The sequence below is a fragment of the Urocampus carinirostris genome, chromosome 6, assembly GCF_059441175.1.
Source record: "Urocampus carinirostris isolate Australia breed hairy pipefish chromosome 6, RoL_Ucar_1.0, whole genome shotgun sequence".
In the NCBI taxonomy this organism is placed as follows: domain Eukaryota; kingdom Metazoa; phylum Chordata; class Actinopteri; order Syngnathiformes; family Syngnathidae; genus Urocampus; species Urocampus carinirostris.
The window spans coordinates 32,286,722-32,311,264 of record NC_142354.1 but is presented as its reverse complement, the minus strand read 5'-3'; the positions used below and the strand labels follow the sequence as shown (position 1 = coordinate 32,311,264).

Below are 24,543 nucleotides of genomic sequence, written 5' to 3'. Positions count from 1 at the left end.
CTCTGAAAAGTTCTCCCCCTCCCCTGTTGTCAAGGTGATATACTCCCGCGGGTTATTCGTCTGCATTCCTGCACAGTAGACCTGAGGGAAGAGATGATTTACAGAAGGCGACTTTTTCAAATTGTGCCGCTTTTATAAACCAGTGAGCAACTGGAACGAATCATGCAAATTATTTTCCGTAGGATTTCCTTAAACAGTGTTACAAAATATGCCACGGCCAACAGCTGGAGTATTACAGATCAGACAAAATATGGAACACTAACACAGTGCTACACATAATTTTCACATATTCATTGAACAGTCCAACTGTTAAAATTGCTCGAATGTGGAATTTAGTTCATATCGACATTTTTGGGGTAACTGGATTGATAATGTTTCTTTTCTTGTATTCAACCAGTTATTAATTCATTCAGTCATACATTAATTCATTTATTTTTCTAAATGTGTTTGCTTTTTTAAATTTTTGAAACTATTTAATAATATTTACATGTACATATTTTACATTATTTCTTAATTTAAAAAATACTTTGGATTAACAAAAAAAATCTGCCGGGATTCCTTTGTCTATTTACATTTATTTATGTCAAGACCAGAACAGAGACAGGACCCGCTTGCGTACGGATTGCACACACGATCCTGTGATCGCTGGTCGCGGCGAGCAGGTTACTCTGAAGGCGGAAGTGGTACTTCCGTGGCGAGCGATGGCGGTGTCAGGAGCAGAAAAAACAGGTCAGGAGCTGGGACAGGAGAGCAAAAAACGTGGTCGAGATCAGAAAATGGGTCGAAGCCGGGAAACAGACGGGAGCCAAAACAGGAGTGAGTAGGGGTCGAAAAGCTTGCCTAGGGTAAACTGAGGTTCGCAGACGGACTGACAACAAGTGACAGAAAGGAGTGGGTTTAAATAGAGACAGAGAGCCAATCAGAGTCTGAGGCAGTTGGTGCCAAAGGAGCGGGCACAGGTGCCTCGCATCAGTAATCATGACAATTTATGTATTTGTTTTACATTTTGGTTTATTTTTTAAAGTTGAAATACTATTTTAATGTATATATGATTTAATATTTTTATGTGTTTTTCTAATCAAACCAAAATGAATTGAATTATTTTAATGTTTTTTTTCAATGCAACTTTTTAATTAAAAATGATCGTGATGGTGCCAGTCCTCTAAGGAGGGGTGGCCCGTAGCGAAAGGAGCCAAATCGGCATTCTTAAAGCAAGACGTAAACTATTTCATTATTTTAAGAAAAATGAAAATTATAATTGGGGGCAAATACATTTTATTGATTAAATATTTTAGGTAAAGTGTGAGTTAAACCATAGTTCAACTAAGACTTAAAGTAATATTTTGTTATTGTAAGAAATACTTTAAAATTTTTGGGGAATTATTTGTATTAGTAATATGTCAGTATAAAAATTCTTAACGTAAGACGTAAACAATTATTATTACTTTTTCAAGAATTCTTTTTAAAAATATTTTGGAAAAAGATATTTTATTAATTATTCATTTTTAGGAAAAACGTTAGTAAAACCGTCCATAATATGAAACGTAAAATATTACTTTCTTATTTTAAGAAACATTTCAAATATTATTTTGGAGGAGTTGTATTTTATTTATTATTCATCAGTCTTTAGATAAGATGTATTTTATATACATTTATTTGAAGGAAAATGCAAAAAATGGACATCTGCCCCAACAAATGTCTTGGCCACAAAAAAAAAAAAAACTCTTACAGTTCTTTGTGCAGACTTTCTTGGCTTCTGGCATGGCTTGGATGAAGCCTTTATTGCTTTCCAGTCCATCTGCCGTCACACACGGGACCACCCTCTCTATCACTCCTTCACCGCAGCTGACTGAGCACTAAAAAGGCAAAGAAGCATGCAAGTGGCGAGGATTACAATCTTATATCACTGTTTCTTCAGTGAATTGTGGCAAAGTGCTCAAAGAAGATGGAATTCAATAACAAAATCACCAACAAAGTAACAAATGAATGGTCAATGAACAATTAAATTATCCAAACCAGGAAAACACAAAATAAACCTCACCAACCAGGATGAAGACTGGAAAAACAGTGATGGCAGTATGGATGGTGACAGCTGATGGTGACCTGTACAATCTAAAGAACACCATCCATAGTCTTAAGCATGGGGGAGGTAACATCATGCTTTTGGGGTGTTATTCTGTAAATGGGATAGGACGAGTGCACTGCATTAAAGAGAGGATGACTGGGGCCGTTTATGTGGATTTTGGGGAATAACCTTTCCCTCAGTCAGAACATTGAAGATGGGTCGTGGCTTGGTCCTCCACAAGACAACGACCCGAAGGACAGGAAAACCAAGGAGTGGCTCCGTAAGAAGCATTTAAAGGTTCTAGCATGGCCCAGCCAGTCTCCAGACCTAAACCCAATCGAAAATCTTTGAAGGGAGCTCAAACTCCGTCTTTCTCAGTGAAACCCCAGAGGAGGAGTGGGTCAAGATCCCTCCTGTAATGTACGCAAACCTGGTGAAAGAAATGTTTGACCTCTGTAATAGCAAACAACGGCTACTGTACCAAATATTAACATTCATTTTCTCAGGTGTTCAAATACTTATTTGCAGCTATATCACACAAATAAATCGTTTAAAAATCATTCATTGTGATTTCTGGATTTTTCTTTTTAGTTTATCTCTTTCACAGTGCACATGCACCTACGATTGAAATTTCAGATCCCTCCATGATTTTTAAGCAGGAAAAATAGCCAAATAGCAAGGTGTTCAAATACTTATTTTCTTCACTGTAAATATATATGCAACCAGCTCGGCGGCCTTGGGGGTATGGCACCCGCCCCGAGACTGGGAGGTTGTGGTTCAAGCCTCGGCCGAGTCATACCAAAGACTTAAACATTGGTACCCGTTGCCTCCCTGCTTGGCGTTCAGCATTAGGGGTTGGAATTGGGGGGGTTTGGTCACCTAATGACTCCCAACACCTCAGTTGCGAGGGGGCTGGGAATCCCCTCCTCTGAATCAATCTCCCAAAAAGAGCCAGAAATGACTCTAGCCACCTCCCACTAGGGCGATATGGCTGTCGTATATATTATATTATATATATACTGTATATATATATATATATATAAATGTATAGATAAATTGTCGTCAGTGCGCCTGAATAGTGAAAAAAAAACACAACACGTTTTGTAATGAGAAATTGCTGTTTTTACTCCGTTATGACAGGCAAGATGAGACCCCTAGACAGCCCGCCAGTCATGGGTTAGATACCTCTGTTTTCAAACAATCTCCCTCTACATTTTTGAAATTCGAATGGTTAAATAAACGAACGAATAAGAAATGTCAAAAAGTTCAGATGAAGAAAAAATGCTTCATCCTGATCATATGATTCTCATCAGTGAATGAAGCAAGGAGCGGCCCTCCTCTTTTTCCTGGGCTCCCGCTGCTCCAAAGACCTGCCTTCAGCTCAGACTCAGAACCTCATCAGAACTTTCTTACCCTAGACACAAAGGTATTGTTCAGAAAAGGCCGTACATACCTCCTGCCAGTTTCCTGCCATCCACCGGTAGCGCAAAGGACATTCGGTACCCTATGGCACGATGGCTGGCAAGTGCCAGGAAGTCTGGTTCGGGCAGGCGCCTTCGGGTGCAGGTCCAGCAGGTCACGTCAAGCCTCTGGATGCCGTCACCGTAGGATGCTGAGCACTGAGGAAGGGACAGGTACCATTTGAACAAAGGAATACAATTGATTTTTTGGATTACATACAGCAGAGTTCACAAATGTTGTAGAAGAGCAAGTAGACCGATTCTGAAAATAGTTTATGAGTTTATCAATGTGATTTGCTGGGAATTTTTTTTTTGATTTCTAACTGGTATCATAATTTATTGGTTGACTTAGCCTATCTTTACCCTATTTATGATAATAACAAATTGGTATTAACATAACAATAACATAGTCATAACATGTTAAATTGTTATTCTAGAAATGCATGAAAAACAGGTGTTCTAAGAAAAATGTTACTCAAAGCTTCAAATAAGTGATCCATGAGAATAATTATCTTACCACAAATACATTACCAAGAATAATACAATTATATTACTTGGTTTTGCGGCATCATTTGTGTACTCGTGCTTACAGATTTACTGTGCAAAAACGGTCAGAAGACAATTTTATGTATTTATTTACATTTCATTTTCTTATCTTTTTATATAAGTTTTTTATATTTAAAGTTTAGCTTCCTCATTTTACATTAGTAGCCTTTATTGAGGTATTGTTTTTCTTATTTATTGGTATTTGTAACATATTTTGGAATAACAAATAAATAATGACAGGAAAACATAATTTATCCTTTTTTAAAAAGCATAAAAAAACAATCTTGTACGTTGCTAAAAATATTTCAAAGGGGAAATAAAAAAAAACAAGTAAAATGTAGGTATATTGATTCAAAATATTTTTAAAAGTTAGCGCTCAGCCCCATGGGGCAGAGGTCCAGGGTTCAATTCCAGCTACCAGCCTCTCTGTGCGGAGTTTGCATGTTCTCCGCTTGCTTGCGTGGGTTTCCTCCGGGCACTCTGGTTTCCTCCTATATCACCAAAAACATGCATGTCAGGTTGTTTGGCCGGTCCAAATTGTCCTTAGGTGTGAATAAGCAAGTTAGTTGTCTGTGTGCCCTGCGACTGGCTGGCAACCAGTTCAGGGTGTCCCCTGCCCACTGCCGTAAGATGGCTTGGATAAGCTCCAGCTCCCCCGCGACCCTTCGGAGGACCAGCGGTGCAGATAAAATAATAAAAAACTAAGAATTATATTTTTTATATTTTTCTCCTTTTTCACGAATTTACGTTTTTATTCTGATAAAATAAGAGAATAATATTTCAAATGGACAAAATAGTCTCTATGGCATGTCTATATTTTAAATGTATATTTTTTAAATATCATTTTGATTTTGCTAAAATATTTACATACAAACAAGGAAACATTTCTGCAATCTTATTAACCAAAATTAATTATTTAAGGAAAATTATAAGATAAGAAAAATAGTATTTAAAACTGACAGAATTAGCCTTGAGACTAGCTGGCAAAAGGTTCTGGCTGTCCCCTGCCCACTGCCTGAAGATAGCTGGGATGGGCTCCGGCTCCCCCGCGACCCTACTGAGGATAAGCAGTGCAGATAATGGATGGATGGAGGGATGGATGGACAGAATTATCTGATATGGTACACATTTTAAATATTTTTAGTAATATTTTTATATCTCTTAGACATTTCCTAAATATTTTGATAAAATTAAACAAAATAAAAATAAATAGAATTATTTGTGATTTACGAAAAGGAACTGTAAAAAAGATCATAAAATCATCACATATTGTAAAATAGTATATTTAAAATGACCGAAACTATCTGTGTAAAAACCAAATTTTATTTGCAGAGATTATTACGTATTAGTAGTAGCAAGAATACATCAACAAAAACATTCTTTTAACAAATAAATTGCAATTTGCTTTTATTTTAACAAACACTTTGAATGACTCTGAATCTCACAAACAACTTCAATTGCAAGCTAGTGAGTTTTTTCATTGGCTGTGCATGTTTTTATCAAGTTTCAGCTGTCAAACCCGAGTGCGGTTTGTTTAGCTGTGTGTTATCATGCTGCGGGGACAGCGGAGGATCATTTCCTCCTGGCCTCATTTCTGTTCTGCAGCTGTTGTGCAAAGACGCACTTCCTTTCTGATGTATGAGCTGCAGATGTGTGCCGGCGCTCCCATGCCCCTCGGCCAAGGGGCCAATTCGGAGGGACAACACACCAAAAAGGGCAGAAAAGTATCTAAAAATTTGGGTCGAAAAGAATACCAGCCATGTTTTTTACTTTAAGTCCTCTTTGGAAACATTTTGATGTAAAATAAACTGTGAGTGTTCAAGAATAGAAAGTCTGAAGAGATTTTCCTCTTAAGAAAGACTCAATATGTAAAATAATAACCATGGAGGAAAAAATAACCTAAATCGATCTTGCAAAAAGTTAGAAAGGAACCTAAACTTTTTGGTAGAAAAAAATTCTAGCCATTGTGAAGAGTACACTTTGGAAATGGTTCAGTTTAAAATGTACCCATTAAGGTTAAAAGATGGACTGAATTAAGGGATTTTCTATCAATAGAGGTTCTATATCTAAAGAAAAAACCTTGGATGAAAAAGAGCCGAAATTGGTTCTCACAAGACGTTAGAATGGAGCCATAACCTTTTGGTACAAAAGAATATCAACCATGTTTTTGACCCAGTCCTCCTTGGAAACAGTTGGGATAAAATAACACTATAGGGTACCAAAAATTGATTGATTTCAGGGTTTATTCTTTAGGGTAGGTTCAATATTAAAAACTAATAGAAAAGAGCCCAAATTGGGTCACTAAAGACATAAAAAAGAATCCTAAACATTTAGATAAAAGAAAATGGCAGTCATGTTCTCTAACTTCAGGTTTCTTTGTAAACAGTTGGGTCCAAAATAATGATTTTTTGTTCACAAATGGACAGATTTTGTTTTAAAATAAATCCAATATCCCGAAAGAAACTTTGGATAAAAACAAACCCAAATCTAGTCATGAGAGAATTCACAAAGGAACCTAAAATTTATGATTGAAAATAATAGCAGCCATGTTCTTCAGCTCTAAGTAAACCTTTGAAAGATTTCGGTCTAAAATAACCCATTTGTGTTAGAGTAACTTGAGGCAATTTTTTTAGAAAATGTGCAATATCTTAAATAAAACCCATTGATAAAAAAAGAGCCTGAATTGGGTTATGTAAGAGGTAGCAAGGAACCTAACATCGTTCAGTAGAAAATAATGCCGACGAGTTTTTAAACATAAGGTTATTTTATGCCCAATCAGTGTAAAAAAATGGACTGACTTAAGAGATTTTTCTTTCAATATCTAAAAAAAACCCTTGAATGGAAAATAGCCCAAATTGGGTCACGCAAGTTGTCAGTAAAGAACCTTAACTTTCTGATAAAAGTTCTTGTACCTTCACCACACTTTGGAAACAGTAGGGACTAAAATAACTACAGTATTTCGGGTTCAAGAATTTGATTGAATTAAGGGATTTTTCTTTCAGGAAATATTTTATATCTATAAAAAAGATGTTGTATGTAAAAGAGCCCAAATTGGGTTTCACAAGAGGTTGGAAAGGACCCTTGTACCATTTGGTGGAAACTAATGCCAGCCATGTTCTTGAACTCTAATTTACTTCAGAAACAGTCCAAAATAACCCAATAGGATTTAAAAATGAACTGATCTAAGGCTTTTACTTTTTAAAAGAGTTCAATATCTTAAAAGAAAAATAACATTGGATGAAAAAGAGCCCAAATTGCGTCTTGGAAAGCAACATAAACCTCTCGGTTGAAAATAATGCTGTCCATGCTTTTTGGCTTTAAGAACATTTTACAACATTTTGAAATGATATAAATTAGTAAGAATAGGGTTAAAAAAATCAAATGAACATGGGATGAAAAATACCCCAAAAAGGGTAAAAAAAATGGTTGATTGCTTCATTCGTATGTTAGCAAATCCTTCACATTTGGAATCTGCTGTGACGTTATTGAAAACCTTTTGTCAGATACACAATTTTGGACCATTTTATTCGTCATGTTTATTTTTTTTATAAATTTAATCTGTTCACAGGTGGGAAAAGAAAATTACAAGATTAAGAATCTCCAATCTAAAAGGATACATCTGCTTTGACCACATCTGAATATCTGCACAGATATAGTAGGTATAGTAAAAAAGTTTGTTGTGTAAACAAAACCAATCTTTTCCTAAGTGCCCGTTTTCTACTTGGTACAGCGGCGCCCCCTATATCGCATCTGCTTTTCGGGTTTGGGGCTGGATAACCGCAGTCTTCTTCTTCAACTGAGCGGCATGAGTTGCTCACACAACGAACATTGCATGACTTGAAGCCTCTTTCACAAGAGGTTGAACAATGCAAGAAATCGGACAAAAATGAAATGTGTTTACAAAATATCAATACAATAATCCCTCTTCTTGCGGTGGGTGCTCATTTTTCACAAATAACTTCTGCACTGTCAAATTATAATTTTCAAAATAAACTTGCTGTTTGATTGCACAACTGTATGGATTATTGACACGATCCACTTTACTCCACATGATCCTTTGCCGCCATCATGTGGATGTTATTGGAGACTGCATTTACCTTCTGGTTCTTTTCTACAGAATCCATAATTTTCCATTATCAAACATTTTTGAAAAGGAAGAAGGGAGCCACTACAGAGCGCCAAAGAACTGCATGTGGTTCCATTGCAAGTTTAACGGGTGGAGAGGTTTAACTTTGTTGGCGATAGAAAGCATCTTCCGCTGCCTTTCGCTGCTTTTGTGGTTTCACTTTTATACAGACCAATTTTGGGGAGTATTACAGAAAAGTACGGTACTCAACTTTGATTTTATATGTTTCACATTTTTATGTAAGTATTTATTTGTTTAACGATTTATTTTTAAAAAATGACCTTATTAGTTTCAGTTGTTTCGTACGATATAACCCAATTTTAAGGACGGATTCATAAACGAATCATAAAAAAATATTTAAACAGGATTTAAACACAACTTATTTTACTGAGAAATGATCAACTCTTGGGAGCATAACAACCCTAAAAGGGCAAAAAATGAATGAAAGAATGAATGAAAAAATGAATGGACCTCCTGAAGTCCGCAATGACCTTCCTGGTCTTCTTAGTATTCAGCACCAGTTTGTTTACTGAACACCACCGAGAGAGCTGGTGTGTCTCCTCCCTGTATTAGGTCTCATTGTTGCCTGAGATGAGACCCACCATTGTAGTGTTGTCTGCAAATTTCACGACTGTATTGGTGGGATTGATGGCAGCACAGTCGTGAGTAATTAGGGTAAAAAGAGCTGGGCCGAACATACAACCCTGTGGCGTGCCAATGGTGACGAACAGAGGGGTCCATGTCGTCTTTTCAGTTCTCACCACCTGAGGCCTGTTGGTGAAAAAGTCTCTAATCCAATGGCACAATCACACAAGCAGACCCACCGCGTGTAGCTTCAGAGCCAGCTTGTCTAAAATGACGGTGTAAAAAGGTGAGCTGAAGTCTACAAACAGCAGCCTGGCATATGTGTTTGACTGCTGGGTGTTGTGCAGGGTGGTCGAGACGGCATCCTCTGTGGACCAATTCTAAGCGAGCTGGAGGCTCTTAAGGTCTGTGGGGATGAAGTCTCTATAGTTTAGAAAAAAAATCTGCTCAAAGTACTTCATTATCAAGGTTGGATCCTACCATCGCTCTTGGTCAAGACCCTGAGATACTTGAACTCCTCCACTAGAGACAGGATCTTGTCTAAAACCCAGAAAGAGCACACCACGTTTTCCCGGACTGAGAACTATGCATACCTGTCAACCTGTACGTTTTTGCCGTACAAAGTACGTTCATTATGCATTTAAAGACGTGTATGACGTACAAGAAAATCTGTACGGAAAAATGCAAATTTGTCAATTACGGGTACCATCCGGTATACACCAACTATCACGAAACGGCAAATCAATCAAGTCAAACGAGTTCACCGCGGTAGCCTCTATCGCAGTATGTTTTTTTTTCGTTGCAAAAGAAGCGAGCGGTTTGATGCTACTGTGCGTATGCGTCTGCCTCCTCGGATTTTATGTGGTAGTTATGTAGTGAAAGAAAGTCCATCTCTTTTTAGAGAACCGGTATTTCGGCTCAACTCATTAAAGAGAGCCGGTTCTCAAACGGCTCACTTGCTTGATGCGTTATATTACGAATTATTATATTGTATAAAGAAGTTAAGAAATAAAGGAAGTATGAAAGAAGAAAATGAAAAAAGACAGGTTTGTGGTTATCCCTTTAATCAGTTTATTGCCAACAATAATTTAATGCAGAAAATGAATTAATAATTTGAATAAGAAAATGTATTATTCTACTTAATTTTATTTGCACGTATTTTTTCCTTCTACGGTGAATGTCCAAGCTACTTAATTTTCAAAATCAAACAGAAACTTGCAGAACTTAATTTCACTGGCAGCTTGACCGACTCACAGTAAGCATAAGTTGTTGTGACAGGACGATAAACTCACACACACACACAAAGGGCAGAGAAGTGGGCATGTCCAAGGGCTGGATCTAACTCAGATCATTTTTTGAGGGGGGGGGCTGAATACAGTATTTGTAGATGGATAAGAAGCGACAAGCTAGGAGTTGAACGGGTACGAGGCCCAGCGTGCAACCATATCCCCTGCACTATCATAACGCCCCATGTTACCTTTGAACTCTTTAAGTTATGAAAATAGAGCTTCAAAAAAATGCTGTGCAGTGACGGGTGATTTTTTTGAAGCTCTAACTAAGAGGACAAGGAAGTATGATTTTGCAATCTAAGTCATTCCTCTTTCCTTATATCCTGTACATGTTTTTCTTTTCTTTATTTCTTTCTTTTTTTACAAGAACTTTCTTGGAAATGCATGCGCCGAAGTGCCCTCGGAATACCCTGGGACATGCAACCGCTGGCCTAAATTGAAACATCATGTGCGATAACAGTAAATGAACACCCAAGGGCTGCTTTTATAAGCTGTCCCCGAGTTGTGTAATTACATGCACACACTCGGCTGCACGTACTGTAAAATACTGTACGTCACATACATCAAACTTAAGGCCCGCAGGCCAGATGTGGCTCCATGAAGGTTTCTACGGCCCCTGAGATGCATTATTGTATCGTATACCAGAAATCATTGTGTATTTATTCTCACCGTTTAAAACTTCTCCTTAAGGAATGTATCCTTTATACTTAGATGTTTGCCCTCTATTATGTTGTATTCAAATCCAATCGTATGTTTCAGTGAATGACGGCAAATTGCTGTTACTGTTACCAAATTTGAAAATTATGGGCGACTGATAGTGCCTGGATAATAGCAGCCAGTGTCACTGAAGTGACCTCTAGAATCAATCTTCTCAATTAAAAAAAATGGTAAAATTTAAAATGAATGCACGTAATACACTGCAAAAATTATTATTCTATTTAGTATGCACATATTTAACTATGGCAGTCATCTGTTTGCTTTAGTACTGCCATTGCTTTAGAGTCGCTAGCTGCGACTAGCACAACATTAGCAACTAGCTTTCACTAGCTGTATTAGCATTGGCATTTAGCATGGGAGTCTCACGTTGCTCAATTAAAATCTTGGAACATTAACAGTTACTACAAAGAAATTCCTTTTTTTTTCCCAATTTTAGTTATTTTCCTTTGATTTTTGGGTGTCATCGGCCTGAACTGAGCACATATTTTTATTTAGCAGTTAGCTTTAGTATTATTTGCTATTGCTTTAGTGATCACTATCAGCAACAACTACAAGTAAACTCTGACTATCTTAAAGGGACAGTGTGTATATTTTGACCACCCGCGCTTGCGTGAGTTTCCTCCGGGCACTCCGGTTTCCTCCCACATTCCAGGTGAATTGCCCGGTCCAAATTGTCCCTAGGTGTGAATGAGCGAGTGAGTTGTCTGTCCCCGTGATGATTGCTGGGATGGGCTCCAGCACCCCTGCGACCCTACTGAGGATAAGCGGTGCAGCTGATGAGATGAGATGATATATATATATATATATATATATATATATATATATATATATATATATATATATATTGCCACAAGCCGGGGACAGGACCCAATAGCGTTCGTTTAACTCAGTTTTATTGAAAAAAGAAAGCAGAGCTTGCTTCCACGATCTGACGATCGTCGGACACGGTCATCTGATGGCAGGACCACGGAAGTGGCACTTCGGTGTTGAGCGGGGATAATCGTCGGTGGCAGGAAAGCAGGTCGGTAATAACTATGAGGCAGAAAAAACGACAAAAAATACAAACTACGGAGACTCAAAGCGACTAAAACGCACCATTTTACTTTTCATTTTTTCACCCAGCCTTTTTGAGAGTTTTGGGTACCTGTAGCATCAAGATGGCTAACAAATATGTCAGCTACCTTTAGGGAAAGCTCATGTTACGTCAAATAAATGCAAATTTCTTGACCTAAATGTTTATAAAAAATAATGCACAATTATATGATAGCTTATAAATGTTTGCTTATTATTTCAATTAATCAATCAATCTATATATATATATATATATATATATATATATATATATATATATATATATATATATATATATATATATATATATATATATATATATATATATATATATATATATATATATATATATATATATATATGTGTGTTTTTTCCAATGAATAAGGTTTTATTTACCACCAGGAGGCACTCTATAATACACACTGTGCCTTCAAAACATCAACATAGTTTAGAAAGACCCCATTTCCCAGCAACAATTTCTCATAAATCCCAATTCAGAGAATGGGGCCCCCTGCCCGGATCAAACGTGACCTTTGAACCCGCCGCCATTGTCTCTGTGATGGGGCCCTCACTTCGAATCACCGTCACAGGCCCTTGGCATTGGAGTGGGGCCCCACAGAGAGAGCAGTGAGGCAGTGTCCAAGAAAGACACTTAAGCGAATAAACACGGTAAATAAACGGTGAACTTGACGCAGTGGACAAACGTTTACTTTGAAGGGAAGCGCTTTGAAGTACCCCTGCCCCTAACATAGCCACGCCCCCCACCACTGACAGTAATGGGATGACAGCTCGGATTGGGTGGGGTTGAGGAATGAGGGCGGGGTCAGCGAAGGCCCTCACCATTTAAAACAAGAACGAGATTGCTCAGTTATTTGTGTCAGTGACTAAACCACTGGTCTCAAACTCGCAAGAAAAATGATTAACTACAAGTTAACCAGGGTTGGGTAGGGTTGCTTTAACTTGATTACTTTGAATTACTTTTGGATTACTCCAATACCAAATATGCTAATAAAAGACAAAAGAAACTAAATATGAATAAAATTATGACTCACAACACGTGGTAAGCTTTCTCTCCTGGCTTTGATCTCTTTGATCCCTGGCAAAACTAACATAAAATGCGACAGAAACAAAGTGAAAATAAATCCAAACAGCTTGCCAACCTCATTTTTGCCGTTCCATGTATTCCGTTACTCCCCAAGCCTGCACAAAATTTAGTAATTTTATTCATATTTAGTTTCTTTTGTCTTTTATTAGTATATTTGGTATTGGAGTAATCCAAAAGTAGTTGAAAGTAATCAAGTTAAAGTAACCCTACCCAACCCTGAAGTTAACTACAGTCAAACTGATTAATCACAAACAAATTTTGTAACAGTAATCATTCACAAAATACTACGTTTACATTGAAATATTTCTACATGACTTTTTGTTGTTTTTTACCGAGATGAAAAAAAAGTTAACTGTAGAAAGGTGTAAATATTTAGTTATTAAGTATACATTTAGTTTTGAACTCTATACATTATTTTTTTGAAAATATTTTTCATTCATCTTGATAAAAAAATGGAGAAAAACGATGAAGTCAATAAATAATTTTTGGGAAGGTTATTTTTCACCATATTTAATTAAGTGATGGCAAAGAGAAAAACAATTAAGTCTGAGTTAATCACAGACAAGTGTTATTAATCAGTATTACATATTTTAGCACGTGACAATAATTTTTAATCACACAATATTAAATTTGTTTCAAACTATTTTTACAATACCATTAACTGTTAGCCAACTTCAAAAAATGTGATTAAACATGAATAAATGTTTCAATCAGTAGTTATTACAATGAAAATTATTTTTTACTAAATCAAATAAAAGAATGGGAAAGAAAAAGACTGTTAACTGCTTGTTAACTTTGCAAAAATGTGATTAATTTGATATGACTATTATTTAGCTTTTTATATATATTCTTTAGAGATCCATTATCTGCATCGCTTATCCTCAGTATAGTTGCTGGGGTGCTGGAGCCCATCCCAACTGTCTTCGGGCAGCGGGCAGAGGACACCTTGAATGAGATTTTGAGTTTTTCCTTGCCCTCGTGTAGGTTTTAGATCAGGGGATGGTGTAATAATAGTCTATGGTCTGCAATAAGCTGTTGTTTGTGCAGCCCTTTGAGATTCCTTGTGATCAAGAGCTATACAAATAAATATGACTTGACTTGACTTGAACTGGTCACCAACCAGTAGGGCACACAGAGACAGACAAATCACTCGCTCATTCACATCTAGGGACAATTTAGACCGGCCAATTCACCTGACACGCATGTTTTTGGTATTTTGGGGGAGAATTTGGAGTGCACGGAGGAAACCCACGCAAGCATGGGCAGAACATGCAAACTCCACACAGGAAGGTTTAATCTCATGACCTCAGAACTGTGCCGCACACGCGATGACCACTAGGCCGCCGTGCACTAAATCTAATGAAGTAATGGGATAGCGAAAAACCATTATCTATCAGTGAACTATATAAGAATTTGTATGTATTTTGTATTTTTATGGCTTGACAGAGCTACATATTATTAATTAAATATAAATCATTATATTATTAATACATTTTTTATTCCTTAATTTTATTGAGAACTGTTTTTCACAAAATCCAATAAAATAACAGTAAAGAAAAACATATATAAACTATTAGTTAATTATAGAGATATATAATTAATTGAAAATATTTTTAATCACTTGACTGTGCTAAATATAAAATTCTTCAACATAAATTTAATATTGAACTCTTTCTACATTAACTTTCTTGGGAATTCTTTTACACTAAAGTTAATAAATTAATGAGAAAGAGAAAACCATTAACTATTAGTTAACTCTGGAAAAAATATTAATTGACTATAGATATTTTTTAAACACTTGACAGTGCTCGTAATTTTTTTAATTGAATATCAATTTAGTATCGAACTCTTTATAAATCAATTTTATTGTGAATTATCTTTAATTACGTTTAGTAAAGAGAAAAATGATTAACTATTAGTTAACGATAGACAAATGTGATCAATTGCAAATAGTTTTGAAGCATGAGACAGCACTAATTATCATGAATCTAATATAAATGTTTTCTTGAACTTGAATTATTATTTTTCCAGAAAGATAAAAGAATATACAGTAGGTAATTGTAGGAAAAATGTGTCTTTTTTAATGGGTTGAAAAAAGTAATAGCTATTGCAAAATGTGATTAATGACAATTTTTTTAATCAATTGACAGCGTTATAATTCAATAAAATCTCATTATTAAACTCTTTTACATCAATTGGTATGAGTACTTTTTAAATGATTAATAGCTCGTCAAAAATAATTAACATTTCTCAAAACACATTTTCTAAAAATCCTCGTATTATTTCCTTGTTAGTGTAAGGCAGCACGGCGGCACAGTTCATGTCATGGGAACCTCCTGCGTGGGTTCAAATCCAGCTCCAGACTTCCTGTGCGGAGTTTGTATGTTCTCCCCGTGTTTGCGTGGGTTTCCTCCGGGCACTCCGGTTTCCCCCCACATTCCAAAAACATGCATTTCAGGTGAATTGGCCGGTCCAAGTTGTCCCTAGGTGTGACTGAGCGAGTGAGTTGTCTGTCCCCGTGTGCCCTGCGATTAGCTGGCAACCAGTCCAGGGTGTCCCCTGCCCACTGCCCGGAGATGACCGGGATGGGCTCCCGCCCCCCCGCCACCCTAATGAGAATAAGCGGTATGGCGAATGAGATGAGATATTTAGTGTATTTGTGATATTCAATAATCATGTGTGCTTCAACATGATTTCATCAGAAAAATGGAAAAGAAAAACAGCCTTACACATGACCTCTACTCCACTTTAATTGTAACATTTTGTGAACAGAAATCCAAAAAATTCATAGAAAAACAAAGTTAAATACTGACACATTATAATGCAGTAGCAATAAATATAAGCAATTACATAAATATACAGAAAAACGCTTCTTGAAAAAAAAGAGTCTAATACTGCAATTCATAATAAAAATGCATACCGTTTTTTAAGAGCCTGCGTAGAGGGGGAACCTAACTGCCACAGTTGACAATATACGTCCAATTGTTTTTTTTTTCAAAAATGTTTCAAATTTGAGTTGAATTTGATAACACGTGGGAATAATTCCACACAACAGCACAAAATGTAGTTACTGCTGTGAAAACAGGCCCTTAAAACAAAAAGTTTATGACCAGGGGGCTGTCGACTGGGTGGGCAGAAGCTGCAGAAGAAAAGTTTGTGATTGTAAAATGGGTAAGCCAGAAAGAAGTTTTGCAGTCCAAGGGAGAGAGAGTTGTGGCGGAGACTGAGGTAGACGAGCTTAGAGTTACGAGCTCTGGGTCCAAAATAAAAGAAGCTCTCCCTGCACTCACTTAAATGGCTGTATTTCCCACACTATAAGCCGCACCAGATGATAAGGTGCACCTACAAAAATAGTCTTTAGTCATATATTTTTCATACATAAGGTGCACATATGTTCAGATTTCAATGTAAAACATTGTATGCAAAGGGAATCAAACCAAGCAGTCTCGTTACCAGTAGACTGTCAGTAGTAGTGATGACATGCGAAAAGGCACTATCTGTTATCTCACCATCACACTATTATTACGGTGGCACATTGATTTTTATAGTGCGTTCTGAGGTTAACCAGTCTCTCAGCTTCTTCACCTGTGCGTCAAAAAGCTTTTGGTCTATTATGTATGCGTACAAAAAAAGAGTTTGTATATTGTTTTATTGAAAGACTTTCTGTTTCTTCCACTCCTTAGCATAAATTATTCAAAAGGTGGAGACTGTTAACCTTTAAGAATGTACTAGGCAATGAATGTTGGAGAATGGATAAAATAGTTTTTTCAACAAAATAGTATACAAACTATTTTACGTACACATACATATTAAGCTGAGAGGTTATTGACGCACAGCTGAAGGAGTGGAGACACTGTTAACCTATTAGAACACTATGCGAATCTTCACCAATGAATGTTAGATAATCTTTCAACAAAATACGTTATAAACTCGTTTACGTACGCATATACTGTATAGATGTCAAACTGAGAGGCTATTGATGCACAGATGAAGAATTCAAGAGACTGTTTCATTTATAAAAATGCACTATGCAAATCTGTGTTGTGGCACAAGTAAAATTAGACTGATTAATGAGATAAAGTCTAGTGCCTCCTCATAAGTTATTTGTGCTACTGGTGGTCTCATGCAAACGTGTCAGCCCTGCCATTACTTGGGTTCAATTCCCGTTGCATACAGTATTTTGCAATTTAGGCCAGGGTTGTTTCGCGATTTCAGCTTAAATACGGTATTACCACAAATTACATACTAATAAGTACGGTATTTCCAATCTTATCCGTAGAATTCTGCGGTATATCATGTGTGCCGGGTTATAAGACGCTCCTTCAAATCTGTGGCCAAATTGGAGTTTTTAGGTGCGCTATATAGTCTGGAAAATACAGTAAATCCATTGTCCTGTGACCAACTACAATAATTGAGGTATGAAAATTTGTGAAACTTGGGTTTGAAATCTGGCAAAGCACCACCGTAAACTATTGAACATAACAAATGGCGAGTTGAGTTTGTGTTGTTCTCTAAGTGAGGTATTGTTGATTAGGTCCAAGTACTGAAATGTGGATAGACTCAGAGCACCTTTGAAGAAGAGTTTCACAAAAATTCACATTTGGTCAACCCTATCTGCAATTATGTACGTGTATATGGCGGAGACATAAATATTGCTGGAAAAGGGATAACAAACATGATGAGCGGAAATTAAAATACAGTAGACCCTAAGGTTACAGCGTCCCCACCCTATGGTGTTTTTACATTACGTTTTGAAATCAGATTTTTGGCCCCTGGTTACAGCATCCTCCCCACTATACAGTACCAACAAGTTTTTTTTTTTTTTTTTTAGCATGGCCAAAAACTTCCATCTTTTGTGATTAAGCGTAAGACTCCAAGATTCCTGTCTGCTAATGGTCAGAATCATAAAAGATCCTGATATGCTCTTGGTTTGCTTCATGAAGATGCTAATATGTTTTTGGCTGAATTACCTCCGACCATCCATTTCTCTTTCTTCATTCAGTTAAGAATTCGCAATACAATACTGTTATTTTTTAAATTTTACTATATTTACTCATAATGAGGTTCCAAGACTTAAAAAACATGATAACCATGGAAATGAAGTTTGCGATTATGAAGTAATACAAAAAATGCACAGACACCATTACCCTGTCAAAGAAATATTGCATTAATCAATAGACAAGAAGTATAATTATGAAAAATAAGTAGTCGATTAAAGCAACCAAGTCTTCTGAGGGCATGATGATTCTGGCAAGTGGAAGTTTTTATTTGTCGTCTACGTTACGAAATTAGGATACAAAACACTGTAATTGTATTATAGTTACATAAAAAATGATAATCAAATAGCAGGTACATTTAGTTGAAATATGGATTACTTTACATGGTTGCTATTTCATTCAAAACTATATTTAAGTATACATAAGACACAATTGTGTCCATCAAAATTTATATCAGTAACACGAAAGAGACCCCGAGATATGACGGGCACACACGATGTACATGCGTATCCACCAATGCACGTTTGCGACAATGTCCTGCAGGTAAAAGCACTTTCCCTTTTGTGTGTATTATATTTTTCCTTCAATTTAGCACGTTCTCCGTTGAATTGGCATGAGCCTGCAGTTTTGTGAGGGCAGGTGCTGGTGATGTGTTCCAGGATCTTTAGTAAAAGTGATTGTTTGTCTTCCTTTTGAATTTTTCAGTTAATTGGTGATCAAAATAATTATACAATCACTATTGTTATATTGTGCGAATGTTTTACTTTGCCTAGTAAATCTGAATATTGTCAGGATTTTTCGACACAATACATCCCAGAGTTTGGAAAGTAAACACTAGGTGTGTGTAAAACAATATTGGGTTTTTAAACTACTTTTAATATACTACTTTGTTACAAATGTTTAATGCGTAGATATAATTTTAATGTTTTTACCTGCTGTAACAGAGGTTAGGTATAGGTTTCCTCTACCTTACAACAATTTCACCTTGCGTACCCTACCTCAACGGATTCATGTCGTATCCCGGGGGTCTACTGTATCTACACACGTTAGCACAGGACTCAGCAACCGAAAATATTGAAAGAGCCATAACAGACTAAAATAAAAAACAAACAAAAAAAAATGTCAGGAAGCCTCAAAAATGAATAGATAATTGCCTAATGTAAGCCTTTTTAAACTACCAATTTAAAAGTCAATCGTTTTTTTATGTATTCTGAACATTTTTCACAACCTTGAAAAACATTTTTTTCCGTTTGCAAGCATTTTTTTAAAAAGCTCCAGGGAGCCACTAGGACAGTGCTAAAGAGCCACTGCTTGGGGCTCTAGAGCTGCAGGTTGCTGACCCCCAGGTTAGCATGCCTGCCTGACAGTTCAGAAGTCCTGGGTTCAATTCCAGCCACCAGCCTTACTTTGTAGTTTGCATGTTTACCCCATGCCTCCGGTCATTCCGGTTTCCTCCTACTTCCTAAAATTGTGCATGAAAGATTGAAAATGTGTTCCCAGGAAAGATTTGGCGAGTGAAAGATTGTATGTCACTTTGTGTCCTGTGATTGGCTGGCACTGCGAATTGCCTGATGTCAGGTGAGAGGGGCTCCAGCACCACCCTTTTAAGCACAAGTGGTTAGAAAATGAATGAATAATCGAATATACCGTATTTTTCGGACTTTAAGGCGCACCTAAAACCCCCAGATTGGCCAGTAATTTGATAGTGCGCCTAATAATCGGGTCTATCTTATATACCAGAAAATCGTGGTGGATAAAATGAGAAATTCATACAGTATTTATTGTTTTGCGTTACAACACAAGGATTTATGTTATACTATCGTATTTGTGCAATAGATGATCAGTTGAAAAACATCACTGATCATAATCGCAAAGGGGATCAACCCAGAATCGTTGGTGTGACCATCAGTGATACAAATGGCATTTGTATAGGCCGAGACTTTGTCTCATTATCCCACAACTTAAAGCGCCAGAAATTGATGTAAGAGAATGGAGAAAACTGAAAGTTGTCTTGAATGATATAAATGATCAGATACATCAAAGAGTTTTCTTTCGTCATGTTTTTTTGCGTTTATTTATCTTTCAGGAAGACTTTCTGTTTTCTACATTCTCTGACATTCATTTCTAGCACTAAGTAAAAATAGTGCTATGATGAGAACAAATCTATTGCCTTTTTGTATGTCATCTGTAGCACTAGTGGCCTCGTGGCTGGTTTAGGTACTCTTACCAATGTGACCCAGATTCAATTCCTGTCGCTTACAATGATTTGCGAAATTGGTTAGTGACATTTTTTGACTGATTCATCGTTGCACTGAAACATATGCATATACCATAAGCATATAAAAAATGCACTTACACATGAATAGATATGATTTCTCTTACAGTAGTTTTGATTCCGTGCGCCTTATAGTCCAGTGCGCCTTATACTGTATATGAAACATACATGACAAAAGACTTATTTTTGGGGGGGTGTGTCTTAAAATCTGAAACGTCGTTTAGTGCGGAAAATACGGTATATATTTCTAAAGAAAGCACCATAGATCTAGAACAGTGGGCACTCTTTGGAAAACAAATGAACAAGGCATCATACTGTATATTCCTGATATACAAAAACATTCATCAGTATTTGCACATGAAGAGAAATTGGCACCATTGGAATACAAAAAGCTAAGACAAAAATAAATCACTTTTAAGGTAACTTCTATGTACACACATAAAATATGTCAATAAATTATGTATTCAAAAACAATACTTTACAAAACTAACTCTGATCTTGATACAAAAGAGATCCTGACGCATTTGGATACTATAACACAGCTTGACTACAGTTTGAGGGTAAAAAAATCCAATGAAAAGTTCTTCTGGTCTCAGCTGTCACATTTTGTAGCGATGTAGCGGGTCAGACCGATCTAAGTGCAACGGAAATGGCTTTTCCAAATGTCTTGAAGGAAACGTTGCGTCTGGGCCGGGATGTGTGGGCGGGACTTAAAGGTTTCCTTTCTCTGATGCAAAAATCAGCATGGAAGCCCTTTTCGGTTTCATTGTGACCGAGTATCTCGACATTATGAAAAAAAAAAAAAAAAGAAGGTGAAGAGCAGTAGTCCCCAAACTATGGCCATCCACATTTGGTTTAGCCCCCTGAACAAGACCAAAGAGAATTCTTGCACACATTTTTTAAAACCCAAAAAAGAACTGAAAGTCTGGGCGGCAAAACAGGATTGGATCCTGTAAAGCAGGCAGTGAGAGCCCCGAATTCTTACCACTAAACTACCAGTGAGATAGACGACAAATGAAAAGGCATTGGATTCTTTCTCATGACCACACTGTAGTCCAGGTACCAGAAACGAATATTATTTATATTTTGCATTGAACATGTTCCAATGACAATACATTTGTCACAATTGTTACAATACAATAGAATTAATTGTCATTGTAAACGCATAACAGAATTAAAGGTGCTGAATGGAATTTGGAAATTTTCTACTCGCTGATGCCATCTTCTGGTGCAAGCAAGTATGTGCATGCCTTAGATGTGCTGTGTTTGGTGTGTTTTCAGTTTTATTCTTTTCTGGGGTTCAGGTTGGCGATTATACTGTAACTGAGCTTTTTCTTATGTTTTCCATTTTCATGCTACACTAACAAAAAAATAATGCAAGGACAAGCATGAAATCACTCTTGCACCCTGAAATTTTCGGAGACACCTCAAGAGACCCACTTTTAACATTCGTCTCGTATTGTGACTAAAATAGTGTGGCGGTTTGGTGCTCTAACAATCAAGCTGAACTTTGATTGCACGGCACAACAGAAATTTAATATTCCTTCCACAGAGAATCTACATAGTTTCATTTGGTTATCATTTAGTTATAAATAGAGTTATTAGCTATTTTCTGACTTGCGCTGTGAATAATCCAGAAGGGTTCTTTGATTATGGCTATCTGGAAAACAATACATTTGTAAATTTAGGCAGTTTTGCAATCGAGACACCTTTTTTGTGACAGACTCCGGACCCTCACCAGAGAAAGGAAAGATTATGTGGCCCTGACAGGAAAAAGTTTGGGGACCCCTGGTGTAGAGTATTTTTGGTTTAGGGGCGTACCAAGCTCCAAGGGTCTGCGCTCCAGTGTGGGCCAGACGGGCAGGGCTGAGTATTGCACTGCTCCCGATCGGGCGGCTTGTCGTGGATTTCGCAGCTCAGGTCGTTGAAGCGCTCTCCGTTGGGACGTTGACACACCACCAATCTCGTCTTGATCCCGCCCCCGCACGGTTTGGTGCACTAAGGGCGCGGCATGAGGACAAAAGTTAAAAAGCCAGTTTCCGGAAACCCAAGCAAAACAAAATTTCCCGCTCGAGCCGTCCCGTGGGAATGGCGACAGAATGCGAAATTGAGCTTCAGGTATTTTAGAATGTCCTTTTTTCTCATGCAACCTTCACAAACAGTCATAGTAATTATCCAAACATAAGCATGGCAAAGTTTGGTTTTCCCACTGGGCCTTTTAACACCAGTAAAGCTGTGTCTGTCTGCCTTACCTCTCCCCAGTTGCCATAGATCCACTGCGGACATGGGCCCGAATCGCAGGATCGCTGCTCACTGGGCCGGCTGCGATGTTCGCAACTGTTGGCAGGGTAGCCGTTCTCGTCCTGGCAAACCACCACTCGACGCTGGAAGCCCCCGGCACATGTGCTTGAGCACTGTTGTCGGAAAAAGACAAAGAGAGAGGGAGACTGTCAAATGGTTGCTTGCACGCTGATGTGCATGAGAGGGCCGCTAAAGATGTTTGTTATACAGTATAAGCTTTGATTTTCGCGGTTAATCCGTTCCGTAACGGCCTGCATTAATTCATTCAATAGCATAACGTTTAAATATGTTTTCGGAAGCATTGTCGCTTAGTGACAAAACATAAAAATATGTTTATTAAAAAGAAAAAAATATTATGAAGGGTTTGGCGCTGCTCGTCAGTAAGTATCAAGCCTCTGAGAAAGTTTTCAGTATGAAAAATCACCATTGCAGATCAGATCTTTGTCCAAACATTGAGGAAGCACCTATTCCCTGGTGTTGCTTCCTTTTTCCAGTGAATGAGTGTGTGTACGCGGCATATGGTGAGTAGGTGTAGTGAAACAGTGTAGTAAGAGTCGCAAGATATGGACAGATATATATACATAGGCAGTTAACGTCCCAACAGAGCTTATTCCTCTCAAAGAAAGATGACTAAGTGCTATCGTCATCTTTTGGTCAGAGAGGGATGATGGTTTCTGCACAATTGTTAAGGTGACCGAAAATCATGTGATCATGTCATCAGAAACGTCCAATGCTGAAAAATTCATACAAAGCTCTTGCATCGTTCATGCATTAGTTCAGTTCTCTTGCAATAATATGTTATTTTGAAAGCAAAGTGCCCTTGTGTTTATGGAAAGCATTGTTTGGATATTGGAGGTATCACAAATGCAAAAGAAAAGCACCAAAGTGAAAGTTCTGCTGGGAAAGCATCCTGTCACAAAAAGCTGTATTTCTCAGACATTAGCAACGTTCAACTATTGTTTACTAAATGATGGTACAATATTGTAGCTTTTTTCAGATGGAAGATGAGGGTTCAAGCTTTCTTTTGATATGTCCTATGCCCATAGCTACAAAAATAACATTTTCTGTCCCATCCCATTAGCCGTACCGCTTATCCTCAGTAGGGTCGCATGGGGGCTGGAGCCCATCCCAGCCATCTCCGGGCAGTGGGCAGGGGACAACCTGAACTGGTTGCCAGCAAATCGCAGGGCACAAAGGGACAGACAACTCGCTCGCTCATTCACACCTACGGACAATTTGGACCGGCCAATTAACCTGACATGCATGTTTTTGGAATGTGGGAGGAAACCGGAGTGCCCGGAGGAAACCCACGCAAGCACGGGGAGAACATACAAACTCCGCACAGGAAGTCTGGAGCTGGATTTGAACCCACGCAGGAGGTTCCCATGACATGAACTGTGCCGCACAAGCGCTAACCACTTCGCCGCCGTGCTGCCTCAACATTTTCTGTATGCTGGTAAAAAATTGGATGGACCAAGCGCACCAAAATTTAAGAAAATTTCTGGCATTGAATGAGTTAAGTGAATTTCTGCAAACCAGGCACAGTATTTTAGAATAACAGGTTTTTATTTGGAACTTGATTTTTATTGTGCTTTTAATCCATTTTTGAACAAACATCAAACAAAAGACAACATGGGTGGCCTTGATGGTAAAAGGTTTACAGTGTTGGGTAACATGACCAAATCATTTTCAAGTTCCAATCTTCATTGTTTGAAAGTCTGATCCTTTGCTTTACTGTACGTCACCCATTTTCCCCATTTGTCCTTGATTAGGGTCTCCTGTAATTGTATTCAAATTATCATCCTTTCCATTACAAAGAATTCCTCCACTGCTCCGCGGTTGGCCGCTCTTATTTATACCTCAGTGTTGTTATGGCTTTTTTGCTGGCTGTCAGAAAAAACTTTTACCGGGTACTCATCTTTTTCTGCAATATTTCTCCTGTCCCCAAATAGAGCACCTTGACTGTTTTGGGTATCCAATATGCCAATCCAATTTTCTTTAAATTT

General features: G+C 37.6%; 1 protein-coding gene and 1 long non-coding RNA gene across 2 annotated transcripts in view; one reads left to right on the top strand and one right to left on the bottom strand.

Annotated features, from left to right (window-relative positions):
* The first annotated feature begins 3,505 nt into the window (after positions 1-3,505).
* On the top strand, positions 3,506-7,975 carry LOC148364594 (uncharacterized). The gene is made up of 3 exons (XR_015850771.1): positions 3,506-3,699; positions 7,640-7,726; positions 7,802-7,975. It is a non-coding gene; the product is annotated as an uncharacterized LOC148364594 (long non-coding RNA).
* An 11,745-nt stretch (positions 7,976-19,720) lies between these two features.
* adamts9 (ADAM metallopeptidase with thrombospondin type 1 motif, 9) overlaps positions 19,721-24,543 on the bottom strand; it is a 57,908-nt gene continuing 53,085 nt past the window's right edge. Inside the window, exons 27-28 of the mRNA XM_088338741.1 lie at positions 22,489-22,650; positions 19,721-22,234 (exon numbers count right to left, since the gene is read on the bottom strand). Coding sequence (XP_088194867.1) covers positions 22,046-22,234; positions 22,489-22,650 — 351 coding nt within the window. The 3' untranslated portion in view covers positions 19,721-22,045. The remainder of the gene's footprint in view (positions 22,235-22,488; positions 22,651-24,543) is intronic.